Source organism: Triticum aestivum, chromosome 1A (assembly GCF_018294505.1).
Source record: "Triticum aestivum cultivar Chinese Spring chromosome 1A, IWGSC CS RefSeq v2.1, whole genome shotgun sequence".
NCBI lineage: Eukaryota > Viridiplantae > Streptophyta > Magnoliopsida > Poales > Poaceae > Triticum > Triticum aestivum.
The window spans coordinates 98,052,827-98,066,876 of record NC_057794.1 but is presented as its reverse complement, the minus strand read 5'-3'; the positions used below and the strand labels follow the sequence as shown (position 1 = coordinate 98,066,876).

The 14,050-nt window shown below is 48.0% G+C and overlaps 1 protein-coding gene across 1 annotated transcript; it reads right to left on the bottom strand.

The window, feature by feature from the left end:
- Positions 1 to 8,107: 8,107 nt before the first annotated feature.
- LOC123191989 (dnaJ protein ERDJ3B) lies at positions 8,108 to 13,534 on the bottom strand. The gene is made up of 10 exons (XM_044604496.1): positions 13,224 to 13,534; positions 12,864 to 13,012; positions 12,632 to 12,761; positions 10,628 to 10,748; positions 10,293 to 10,409; positions 10,038 to 10,124; positions 9,447 to 9,506; positions 9,278 to 9,355; positions 8,687 to 8,758; positions 8,108 to 8,594 (listed from the first exon to the last, which is right to left on the bottom strand). The coding sequence occupies exons 1-10, from the start codon at positions 13,301 to 13,303 to the stop codon at positions 8,436 to 8,438; spliced, it is 1,053 nt and encodes a 350-aa protein (XP_044460431.1). The 5' UTR covers positions 13,304 to 13,534; the 3' UTR covers positions 8,108 to 8,435.
- Between the last annotated feature and the right edge of the window lie 516 nt (positions 13,535 to 14,050).

The window sequence follows — 14,050 nt, the reverse complement described above, 5'->3', positions numbered from 1 at the left end:
CGCACGCGCTGTCCTTTTTTCCGTGTTTCTCGTGCGTGTTTTTTTCTGTGTGTTTGACTCTCAAAACAAAGCAATCAGACGGTTGGGAACCGACGTATCGAACGGTTGGGACTTGACCGGCCCAATAGTTCAGCCGGTGCGCCGACGCGTATAAGCGCCCATATTCAATTCTCTCTCTTCTCTTAAGAGTCACTTTTTTACTCGATAGAGCCAATACAGTTGCAATGTGATCGAGCTAGGTTTCACGAGCCATTACACACAAGAGTATTCCAATTTCCAACTTGTGACCCTAATAAAAGAAATGAGTATTCCAACTTTACACGGTGGGGGTTTCCAACCAAAAGACACGTAAAAAGGAAAGTTTGTTGCAATCCGGCCGGCATCAGAATCCGGAACGCATCGGAAAGATCGGGCTCGGTGACTTGGACCGCTGCTGCTGCTGCTGGCTCGCGGACTGCAGCGCCTGGTCGACCATGGCGTCGCGCGACGCCCGGGACACGGTCGTGCCGCCGGCCAGCGATCGCTGGTAGGCCTCGTCCTCCTCCATGCTCGCGCCCCCTTCCAGCGCCAGGTGCACGAGGCGGCGCATGTCATGCGACGTCAGCTCGTGCTGCTCGGTCAGCTCGGGGCCGTCCGAGCGCGCCTCGAAGCCCGACAGCAGCAGGCTCGCCCCCTCCCCCGCGCGGTACGGGCGCACCGTGAACTGGGCGCCGCAGCCGTCCTCGTCGTCGTCCTCGTACGCGGCGACGGCCCGCTGGCCGTGCAGGCTCCGCGCGCCGCTCAGGTCGAATTCCCCGAACTCCATGTCGCTCCCGCTCTCGTCGTCCTCGTCCGACGCCGCCGGCTCCTCGGACGCGCCGTCGTCGACGAACACCACGCGGAGGCGGAACTCCACGCCGGCGAGCCCGCCGGCCGCGCCGCGCCTCGCCCCGACGCGCTCCGCGGCCCTCCGGGCCTCCGTCGCGACCTCCGGGCGTATCATCGGGTTGTCGAGCCTGGCCACGAGGCCCGCGAACGGCCGGTCCGCGGCGGCCCGGCGGCCCAGGTCGCGGAGCGGCACGCGGCAGGAGACGTCCTCCATCGTGTCGACGTCCACGGGGCCGCCGCCGTAGTCGCTGCATTGCTCGACGACCAGCCGGAAGGTGACGTCGGGCTGCGACGAGGACGAGCCGCACGAGTCTGCGGCCGGGATCTCGGCGAGCAGGACCAGCTTGTCGGGATGGCTGAGCAGGACGTGCTCGTTCACGGCGGTGGCCATGGCCATGTCTAGCTGCGCGTACACCAGCGGACGAACTTGGGTGGTGGTGAGTAATTTGGCTGACTGCGAGAACGTCGCAGGCTGTGCTCCTAGAGCGGAACCGGGGCCTGCTTATATAGCTCATCAAGGGTCATGGCGGTTGAAACAAGTGGGAGCCGAATTCGACTCGGGCGCGCAGTCCAGAAATTGGCCGGAATCGGAGTGCATTGTGGCATTGTGCAAAGGCGGTGGGGCCGTGGTGGTTTCGCGAACAAGGCGCGTGAACTCAAGTTTCTAGGTGCCGCGCCGTGCCCTCGCCCAAGTCCAGCGCATGAGCTCGCCTCCCCTAGCATCCCTGGACCATGGCCACCGCGTCCAGCTGCCCCACAACATCCTGCGGTCGCCGCTGCAGCTTGCCGCATCGACCCTATTCGTCGAAACTCGCCGTGGTCACCATCGTCGGGCACGGTTCCACCTTGGTAGCAATAAATCTCGGTGGTAGAAGCTTTTGCCTCGTCGGTTACAACAAATGAGGACGTCCCATCGTCGCTGCAGAAAACAAACCAGAGGATGCAGCAAAATCACATGCCGATTCCAGCTCTGGATTTGCCGGTTGTAGCAAAACCAAAAGCTGATTCCAGCTCTGGCTTCTTCCCGAAACAAATTGCTTGTTGCACACCACCTCATGGTTGCTACTTTCGCCGGTCATAGTGGTAGCAGAAAAGCTCAGTGGTAGAAGCTTTTACCTTGCCGGTCGCAATTGCTTGTTGCACACCACCTCATGGTTGCTACTTTCGCCGGTCATAGTGGTAGCAGAAAAGCTCAGCGCTAGAAGCTTTTACCTTGCCGGTCGCAACAAATGAGGACGTCCCTGTTGTTGCCGCAGAAAACAAACCAGAGGATGCAGCAAAATCACATGTTGGTTCCAGCTCTGAATTTATCGATTGTAGCAAAACGCGACAGAGGTTGCAACTTTGCTATATGCGGTTGCAAAGATAAAGTGCCGGCGTGGTCTTCTCTTCCAGCACCGGCGACCACGGTTGTAGCAAAACGCGCCACCGCTTGCGGTGTTATGCCTGGCCGGTTGCAGCTCTGGCACTCCCGAGCCCTGTACGGAGAGGTGGAGTGCGTATGTAGGCGTGACCGGCAAGACAATCGGGCGCACAATCCTGAGCAACGCTTCCGGTAGCAACTCCATTGGCATGATGGCAGCGACATGGGATGCACTGCAGCCAAAAGGCTGGTTGATGGAGGAAGAATACGCGTCCACATGAAGAAGAACAAGTGGCCAGCAAAGAAATGAGATAAGGTGGAGGGTCCATCAGACTGATCACGCGCGACAGAGGTGACCGACTGAAAGTTCAGTCGGCCAGCCGATTGTAAACATTTGCCCTTTCAGAGACAATGTTGCTGATATACATTTGTTCCTCCGAAATATTTTATTGGCATGTACCTTCTTGAGGCGCCCCCATTCATCAAAATCCCTTCCTATACCTCTTCTTCCATATAGTGCCCCCCTCCCCCGGCAAAACGGACAGAGGTTGCAACTGCCAGGCAAAACGCGACAGAGGTTGCAACTTTGCTCTATGCGGTTGCAAAGAAAGAGTGCCGACGTGGTCTTCTCTTCCAGCACCGGCGACCACGGTTGTAGCAAAACAGCTACCTCTTGCGGCGTTTTGCCTGGTAGTTTGCAACTCCGACACTCCCGAGCCCTGTACGGAGAGGTGGAGTGCGTATGCAGCCGTGATCGGCAAGACAATCGAGCGCATCATCCTGAGCAACGCTTCCGGTAGAAACTCCATTGGCATGATGGCAGCGACATGGGCTGCACTGCAGCCAAAAGGCTGGCTGATGGAGGGAGAATATGCGTCCATATGAAGAAGAACAAGTGGGCAACGAAGAAAGGAGATAAGGTGGAGGGTCCATCAGGCTGATCACGCGTGACAGAGGCGACCGACTGAAAGTTCAGCCGGCTAGCCGATTGTAAACATTTCCCCTTTCAGAAACAATGTTGCCGGCATACATTTGTTCGTCCGAAATATTTTATTGGCATGTACCTTCTTGAGGCGCCCCCATCCATCAAGATCCCTTCCTATACGAGATTCCACTATGGACTACATACGGATCAAAATGAGTGAATCCACACTCTAAAACATGTCTATATACATCCGTATGTAGTTTGTAGTGGAATCTCTAAAAAGACTTATATTTAGGAACGGAGGGAGTCCTTGTTGTCGCCGCAGAAAACAAACCAGAGGATGCAGCAAAATCACATGTTGGTTCCAGCTCTGGATTTATCGATTGTAGCAAAACGTGACAGAGGTTGCAACTTTGCTATATGCGGTTGCAAAGAAAAAGTACTGGTGTGGTCTTCTCTTCCAGCACCGGCGACCACGGTTGTAGCAAAATGCGCCACCGCTTGCGGCGTTATGCCTGGCAGTTGCAGCCTTTTGCCTGGCCGGTTGCAGCTCTGGCACTCCCGAGCCCTGTACAGAGAGGTGGAGTGCGTATGTAGGCGTGACCGGCAAGACAATCGGGCGCACAATCCTGAGCAACGCTTCCGGTAGCAACTCCATTGGCATGATGGCAGCGACATGGGCTGCACTGCAGCCAAAAGGCTGGCTGATGGAGGAAGAATATGTTGGGAAACGTAGCAGAATTTTAAAATTTTCTACGCATCACCAAGATCAATCTATGGAGTCATCTAGCAACGAGGGAGGGGGTGTGTGCATCTACATACCCTTGTAGATCGCGCGCGGAAGCGTTCAAGAGAACGGGGTTGATGGAGTCGTACTCGTCGTGATCCAAATCACCGATGACCTAGCGCCGAACGGACGACACCTCCGCGTTCAACACACGTACGGTTGGGAAGACGTCTCCTCCAACTTGATCCAGTAAGGAGGAAGGAGAGGTTGATGAAGATTCAGCAGCACGACAGCGTGGTGGTGGAAGCAACGGTGATCTCAGCAGGGCTTCGCCTAGCTCAGGGAGAGGGAGGAGTGTCACGGGAGGGAGAGAGAGGCGCCAAGGGCTAGGGTGTGGCTGCCCTCCCTCCCCTCCACTATATATAGGACCCCTAGGGGGGCGGCGGCCAAGGGGGGTGGAATGCCCCCCAAGCCAAGTGGGGCGCCCCCACCCCTAGGGTTTCCAACCCTAGGCGCAGGGGGAGGGCCATGGGGAGCGCACCAGCCCATTAGGGGCTGGTTCCCCTCCCACTTCAGCCCATGGAGCCCTTCGAAATAGGTGGCCCCACCCGGTGGACCCCCGGGACCCTTCCGGTGGTCCCGGTACAATACCGATTACCCCCGAAACCTTCCCGATGGCCGAAACTTGACTTCCTATATATAAATCTTAACCTCCGGACCATTCCGAAACTCCTCGTGACGTACGGGATCTCATCCGGGACTCCAAACAACTTTCGGGTTACCGTATGCTAATATCTCAACAACCCTAGCATCACCGAACCTTAAGTGTGTAGACCCTACGGGTTCGGGAGACACGCAGACATGACCGAGACGACTCTCCGGTCAATAACCAACAGCGGGATCTGGATACCCATGTTGGTTCCCACATGCTCCTCGATGATCTCATCAGATGAACCACGATGTCGAGGATTCAATCGATCCCGTATACGATTCCCTTTGTCAATAGGTACGTTACTTGCCCGAGACTCGATCGTCGGTATCCCAATACCTCGTTCAATCTCGTTACCGGCAAGTCACTTTACTCGTACCGTAATGCATGATCCTGTGATCAACCACTTGGTCACATTGAGCTCATTATGATGATGCATTACCGAGTGGGCCCAAAGATACCTCTCCGTCATACGGAGTGAAAAATCCCAGTCTCGATTCGTGCCAACCCAATAGACACTTTCGGAGATACCTGTAGTGTATCTTTATAGCCACCCAGTTACGTTGTGACGTTTGGCACACCCAAAGCACTCCTACGGTATCCGGGAGTTGCACAATCTCATGGTCTAAGGAAATGATACTTGACATTCGGAAAATCTATAGCAAATGAACTAAACGATCTTTGAGCTATGCTTAGGATTGGCTCTTGTCCATCACATCATTCTCCTAATGACGTGATCCCGTTATTAATGACATCCAATGTCCATAGTCAGGAAACCATGACTATCTTTTGATCAACGAGCTAGTCAACTAGAGGCTCACTAGGGACGTGTTGTGGTCTATGTATTCACACATGTATTATGATTTCCGGATAACACAATTATAGCATGAACAATAGACAATTATCATGAATAAAGAAATATAATAATAACCATTTTATTATTGCCTCTAGGGCATATTTCCAACGGAATACGTGTCCACATGAAGAAGAACAAGTGGCCAGCAAAGAAAGGAGATAAGGTGGAGGGTCCATCAGACTAATCACGCGCGACAGAGGTGACCGACTGAAAGTTCAGCCGGCCAGCCGATTGTAAACATTTGTCCTTTCAGAGACAATGTTGCCGATATACATTTGTTCCTCCGAAATATTTTATTGGCATGTACCTTCTTGAGGCGCCCCCATTCATCAAAATCCCTTCCTATACCTCTTCTTCCATACAGTGCCCCCCCCCTCCTCGGCAAAACGGAGAGAGGTTGCAACTGCCAGGCAAAACGCGACAAAGGTTGCAACTTTGCTCTATGCGGTTGCAAAGAAAGAGTGCCGACGTGGTCTTCTCTTCCAGCACCGGCGACCACGGTTGTAGCAAAACAGCTACCGCTTGCGGCGTTTTGCCTGGTAGTTGTAACTCCGGCACTCCCGAGCCCTGTACGGAGAGGTGGAGTGCATATGCAACCGTGATCGGCAAGACAATCGAGCGCATCATCCTGAGCAACGCTTCCGGTAGAAACTCCATTGGCATGATGGCAGCGACATGGGCTGCACTGCAGCCAAAAGGCTGGCTGATGGAGGAAGAATATGCGTCCATATGAAGAAGAACAAGTGGGCAACGAAGAAAGGAGATAAGGTGGAGGGTCCATCAGGCTGATCACGCGCGACAGAGGCGACCGACTGAAAGTTCAGCCGGCCAGGCGATTGTAAACATTTGCCCTTTCAGAAACAATGTTGCCGGCATACATTTGTTCGTCCGAAATATTTTATTGGCATGTATCTTCTTGAGGCGCCCCCATCCATCAAGATCCCTTCCTATACGAGATTCCACTATGGACTACATACGGATCAAAATGAGTGAATCCACACTCTAAAACATGTCTATATACATCCGTATGTAGTTTGTAATGGAATCTCTACAAAGACTTATATTTAGGAACGGGGGGAGTCCTCCCCCCTCACCCCCCCCCCACACACATCTCAAGTTCTTAATGTACTCCCTCCGTCCCAAAATTTTTGTCTTAAAGTTGTCTAAATACGGATGTATCAAGTCATATTTTAGTATTAGATACATTCGTATCTAGATAAATATAAGACAAGAATTTGATTTGATACATCCGTATTTAGACAAATTTAAGACAAGAATTTTGGGACGGAGGGAGTACGTGGGTAGGGATTAGGCGCGAGTACGTGGGTAGGGATTAGGCGCTGCCGCCGGTGTGCCTTGCCGCCCGTCTAACTTTGCTCTCCCTACTGCCTACTCTGCTTCTCACAATCTGATTCATACGGCGAGTTGACGACCCAACGTCTTCACTGCTTCAGCCAACAAACTAGCAGGTTAGCGCATCACAGTATACTAATTTTTCTTGATTCTCATCTCGTATTAGTTTTGAAATTATACGTTAGATTTAGTTGTTTTATATTGTGATTTGAGATGCTATTAAGATTTAAGAATTCATATCTTCTACACGTCCCAGAAATTATTGTGATGCAAATTATCTTGTATGAGTTCCTATTTGTGATGTAAAAATTTCCTATGTTGACTGTATGAGTATAGAATTCAGAAATTAAAACTCCTCAACTATGAAGAGAAAAAACACCACCAAACAACACTAAGATTAATTCGTTTTCTAAGCTGGTTGCCTCTGAAACTGAGACTCCTATATTACGAGGAGTAAAAATGCGGCCAAACACCATTAAGATTAATTCGTTTTCTAACCGGTTGCTTTGAATTGTAAACGTGCTGAAATTTTAAGGAAGCTGATGTGCAAGTGCTCAACCTTGTTTGTATTAGATTTTTTTTATCCATACTTGGCTTGCCCCCTCCCCTCCTCTATACCCAAATCTTGGCCCCGCCCCTGCTTCCATAGTCTCTCCCTTTGCTCTTCCTGAATGGAGTTCCGCCATGGACGAGTTGGAGCTCAAAAGTTCATGCGCCCAGAGTTCAGTAAGATGGCGGCTCAAGGGGATGCCATCGTGAGAGGTTAGCAAATTTGGGTTCCTTATTAATGTTGTGTACTCACGTTCAACGTTCTGTCTGCATATGTTGATTGTTGTATACACATGGGCATTCAGCTGCAAGGGGTTGTTTTTATGTTGCAAACGTGTTTTCTGTGTTGTTGTGTGCGCTATTTTATTATTACTTTTTCTGTTTTTCTATTGCATATGTCATGCCTAAGTTTCAACGCTTTGTTAAATCAATGGGCATTTGTGGATGATTACGAGATGTTGCAATGCTTTGCAACTTTTCCTTCAAAAAAGACACCAGAAAATGCCGCACGCACAGCAATGTAGCTTGCAGGATTTTCATTTTGCGATGATCAGACAGTCCAAATTTCGTATTTACATGGCCCAATCTCTCACAGCCAACGTTCAGTGTAGCTCTTAAAGAAAAGCACATCATTTACTGCACTAATCAGTACTCCCTTTGTCCGGAAATACTTGTCATCAAAATGGATAAAAAGGAATGTATCTAGATTCCAATAATACTTGTCATCAAAATGGATAAAAATGGATGTATCGATCGAGTACACATTAAAGACCGCCAACTGCATTGTAAAATCAGCAAATAAGTTGGTGAGTATAAGCTACAATTCTATAGACACTGTATTCCAGGAGTACAAATATTCTGGTGCAAGTTCATTTTGACTTTCTAATACTACAGATCTGTTAAAGAGCATCAAAACGGAAAAAGGAGCTTAAAAAACGAGCTGCTAATATTACCAACGGAAAATCACATACACCCACTAGAAAGGCAACACCATTGGTGCTTCTTCCCATGCAAGCTACTTGGAAAATTTCCTTGAGGTACACCTCAAACAACTAGCTGCAGCACAAAGTGAAAAAAGGGCAGTTCTTATGCAAGAACGTCCTTCAGCTTGGCCTTCTGGTCGTCTGTCAGGGTTTTCGGGAACAACACCTCAAACGTCACATACAGATCGCCTTTCTTGTTGCTTTGGTGCAATGGCATGCCCTCTCCTTTGAATTTCCTTACCTCCTTGGGCTTAGTGACACCCTAACAATTTGTGATGGAACAGAGTAGATTAGATGCAGTCAGCCTACAAGATGCAAAATGAATGGTGTACTGTTGAGCATTTGGTGACTTACCTGGGAGCCGATTTGGACAAGATGGTTGTCAAGATGCTTGAGGTTCTTCTCAAATCCAACCAGAGCTTGGAGCTGTAGCAGCAAAAGGTAATCAAATCATGAGAGATGTAGAACAGACTCCATCCAGTACACCATATTGGAAAGAAGAGAAATTTGGTGGATTAAGTGAAGTTGGATTCAGAGGATGACAAATAGACCAGGGGTAGAAGTAACTAAATAACAGCAAGGCCCATAAATAGGACATTTACCCGAAGTTGATCTAGAGTTTACTGTGAATTTTCAGCAGAACCCTTATGTCCCCAATGGAACCTAAATGTTAAAGTGATCACTGCAATGGAAATGTGCAATACTCCTTTGGAGAGTTCACAGTTTGATGTAGGATGTAGCGAGGTTTTAACTGGAATAATGAGTACCCAGTTTACGGATATGTGATAGCATCAAACTCATCCAATTTTTATACAACTTCTTTGGTTCTTACATACCAATTAAGATCATTTTCAACCAAGGTACAGGCTGCACTAATTTTCTCCGCACTAACTGGTCTTAATGTTAATTGTAATAGGCACAAGAGAGAGGGCAGACAGGCCATACCAGGGAGATTGTAACTGTTGCATGCAGGTCATTGCCTTCTCTTCTGAAGCGGTCATGTGGTGCTGTCCGAATCTTGAACTGCTCATGAAACCATTTTTTCAGGATGAAATTAGTCTCAATTATTTCCTACGATAATTGCAACCAACCATGGAAAGGAGGAAAAACAAACCTTCAAGTCTCCAGGTTCTCCATCAATCTTAGGCTCTCCTTCCTCGAAAAATGAAACCTCCTAAAATATCAAATGGCACTGCCAAGTCAACATCTAAGCAGTAAAGTGGAGCATATCACAATGGATACATTGCATCATGATAAACAACTTATCAACTTAAGCAATTATATTTAATTGTCTCTTGACCATGTGGTAACTTATTACCATTGTCATAGCAACCTTGTGTAGGCAATCAGATGTAACCACAGTTCACATGAAAAGTGGCAAATGCACACATATTCGATTCAAACAAATGGTTCAGGCACCACATTTCAAAAATAGACTAAAATAATATTCTGATGATGACCCTTACACATTGTAGTGGTATCTTATCTGGACGTTTCTTCTTAGCTACCTCTATAGTCTAAACATGCCCAAGTAATACATTGGTGTAAGTCAATGATTTGTATCTCAAGAAATAAACAAGCAAATTTGCCAAAAGAATTCACTTCTCAAGTCTCGAATAACCATATGCAACTAAGTGACAGCAGATATACTTTCAATTGACCCAAGGCTAAGTACTGGAGATAAAATATGACAACTGCTTCATACCTGTCCATCTTGCATACCCTTCTCAATATCAACAGTTAAAAAGTCACCTTCTCGTACATACTTAACATTTGGACACTGGTCGCAGACCTGAAGATGACAAAGAAAAAGCTATCACTGGGTAGAACAGAAAATAATGAAATGATTAAGAAGAAAACTTAATTTAATCACAGAAGAAATTCATGAAACACTCTAGTTTTCTGTATGTTATAAATCACATCAGCCGCAGATAACATAGCATGTCAGTTAGGAAAGTACCTGCTCGGTCATTTGTTGATACATTCCAGGACCAATTTGACGGTGGTAAACTTCATTCCTGCAGTTGCATCGTCTCTTTCCTGGTGCTGGTTTTATGATGTTTTTTTCTCTCCAAACCTACCATGTCAACAAAATAGCAAACTAAAATTTGGGCTATACACAATTAAGCGTTCATAATGCAGGCAGCCTACTTCGTGAAAACTCGCGTCATGCTACCAAATATAGAGATTAGGTTATCTACTAACTAGGTGCAGCATTTGTCTAGTGTCTGTGATAATTTGGTATACGTAACTTAGCAATATATTTCCAGTTCACCAGCCACGCAAATTGGTTACCTTTAATGAACCACCCATGTACAGGTCCTCTAGTGAAGCATCCAGTTCAACAATCACATCATCACCTTTTATGATCTGTTCTTCCTCCTCTTCCATACCACCACCACCTCCTCCGAAAAAGCTGAATAAGTTTGTAAAAGAAGAGCAAGTGATTACTAAAACTGGAAATTCATGTGGTACAAACACAACAAACACAATATGATGATTGGTATTGCGTTGCTTCCGTCCAGTTTAGTACTGAATTATTTTAACAACTTTGAGAAATGACAACATCAGAGAAATACATGATATTTATTTTTTCAATTATGTGCTGCAGCACAAGAAGCAATCCTCATCTGTGTATGCCATGACTTCACAAGTGATGCAAGCACATATGAAATTTTAGTTTGTCAGCTGCGCTGTTGTTGATCCTTACGTCAATTGCTTTTAATTGCACGAGCATATGCAGAAAAGAACATAATTCCACTACTATAAGCTGAACTTTCTAAAAATTATTACTCATGATCTCTTGGATCAATGACAAACACCAAACTGGTGCATTTGTCAACACTCAATACAAATTTTTCTCCTCGCTCACACCGAATCGACGCCTGTGCCGCCCAAATCCACCCCGCACCCCCGCCGACACTTCCAATCAACCGGTGCCTTCCCCGACCCCCAAAATGGCAGGATTGAGCCGCCGCCGATTCGAAGCACAGATCAGTGCCGCGGCGCGCAGCCGACCCGAGCACGCAGCAGCGCGTCCCCCCTCCCGCTACTTCACCAACCTACCGCCTCAAAGGGGAAGTATCATGGCGTGCGGCATCACCCGCTGATACTGGACTGGCTCCTTCTAATCGGCGGAGCTGGCGGCAAGGGCCTACAACATGAAGGCGGTCAGCCTCTACGACAGCCAGGCAAAAATCAACTTCCCCCTCAGCAGCCGTGAGGTCCTGGAGTTCGTTGCCATGGACCCCCAAGTGGTCTCCCGCCACGGGGTGCAGGAGGATCAGGAGGCCTTCAAGTGGCTTGAGGGGACGCGCGCAAATGGGGAGTACATGGCCAAGCTTCGCCGGAATAATCTGGAGTTTGTCACCAAGGAACGCCGGCATCTTGAGTTGTACAAGAAGGGGGCTACCGACGAGGTCAGGCTGTCTGGTGGGGCGTTCGTTGACCTTTGCTCCAGCGACACCGGCTCCGGCAACAAACGGCGTGAATTGAGATGAGCTCATGAACGAGTAGTAGGCTTTTTTTTAGTTTTTATTTCCTTCAAATCATGTAGTTTATGCAATGTAGTTTAAATTTCATGTAATGCAATGTAGTTTCAATCGAAATGTGTGTTCATGGACTAGTTTCAAATTTTTGTTTGAATGAAATTGTGTGAAAAAAAGAGTTTGAGTTAAATTTAAGAGTTAGGCTAGGAACCACATTTTTAACTCCTCAAATATAAGGAGTTAAAGTTTGAGGAGGCATATGAGGGCTTAAATTTTAAGGGATTGGCTAGAGATGCTCTAGCAATAGTACAATATTGGAATGGGCAGCTCAGGGGATATTTCAACTCAAACAGGAGGTGTCATTTCACTACTTAAGTGCATCTCAATCTTCATGTATTCAATACGGTCATATGAATTACCGTATTCCCTATCGATTGATGAGCAACTAAAATTTTGACAGTTCGCTATATCTATAAACAGAAGATCCATGCAATCTAATATCTCTCTTGATATGTACAGCAAGTCAGCAATCTAAGGGCGACCAGAACACGTTTTGTTGATATTTCACTAGCAAGCATGTTGCATTACACATTATAGCCTAATGACAGATTATTGTTTCTACTTCTAAGTTGACAATTCTTTTCCCTGTATTTCTAAACTCGTATAGATAGCAAATTATTACACGGTGCATTGTAATAGAACAAAATAGGTAGATCATTCCTCAGAGCGCCACACACACTGTATACACGGCATACTTGAGATTGATGCTACTAAATGACAGATGGTAGGTAACATTTAAAAAAATCCTCACCTGCTGAAGATGTCCTGCATGTTCATCCCACCACCGCCTCCTCCTCTCCCGCCTTGGAACTGCTTCAGCCCCTCCTCACCATACCGGTCATAGATCTTCCTCTTCTCCTGATCCGTCAAGACCTCATACGCTGCATGATAGCAACACATTCAAACATAGATCCCGTGAAGTCGAATTATTCAAGCTCGGCGAGTGGAATTTCACTCCTTTTACTCCTAACACAGGCTAGTACCATTATTGATCTCGGCGAATCGCTTGGTGGCCTCCTCATTGTCGGGGTTCTTGTCGGGGTGGTACTTGAGCGCGAGCTTGCGGTACGACCTCTTGATCTGATCCTCCGACGCGCCCTTGGGGACTTGCAGCACGTCGTAGAAGCTCTTCCTGATCCACACCAACAAAAACAACACGAATTTTAGCGGGGCCCAAATGCCAACCCAATATTTGGAGCAGACTGAACTCGGACGCACAGATCCTAAATCCGTTTCGTCAGGGAAAAAATCACTCGTGAATTCGGTAGGAGTGGGATCCGGAGGGCAAAATAATAAGATCTAGAAGAAACCACGCGAGGATCAACAACTGTTCCGAGCATTACCCCTCGATCACCGCCGCGAGATGCAGCAGCAGCGCGAGGACGGCCGCGAGCCGCGCCCCGCTCCTCCGCGGCGCCGCCATCCCCCCCTCGCCGCGTCCCGCTCGACCTCCCCCTCAACCCACCGGCTATGAGTCAGGGCCGGAGTTCCCGCGGCTCGCGAATCCACGCGTATGCCCCTGCGGTACTGCCTGCCTCCTCCTCGTCTTCGTCGTCGTCGTCGTCGTCGCCGTCTTCCTCACTGGCTGGCCCTCGCGCCTCGCGGGTTAAGAGCTTCTACAACCAGAAGGGGAAGGGATCTGGAGCTCCTTTTCGGGGAGACGTGGAGGCGGGTGACGTGGACCAATGGGAGGCCAGATGTGCGGGGCTCACGCGAATGGGGTGACTCCACGTGGATAAAACGACCGCATTAAAGGAATCGCCCGGTGCACCGGGTCAGGTTGACTTGGCGATACTGGTAAACGGTCTACCTGTGATGAACGTAGCAATCACGTCATGTCTTCATTCTGTTTTTATTTACTCTGCATAACTTTGTCAAAATCAAAACAAAATCTTTTACAATAACAAGTATATTTGATGTGAAAATCTATTGAAATATGATAAATATTGTTGGTTTTAGACACTTTCATGTGAAAAACATTCGGATTCCCCACCTGGTTTAGTGCATTTTCAAGGATAGCATCCAAACGAATTCATTTGTCAGTTGACAACTAGGCACGCATCGACCATCTAATCCTATCCTTCAAAAATCCCTATTTGTCAGCCCCTCCTTTTCTGTCTTTTTTCGCTAAATCAAATGTCTTTGATATTAAACATTCAAAAGCAATTCG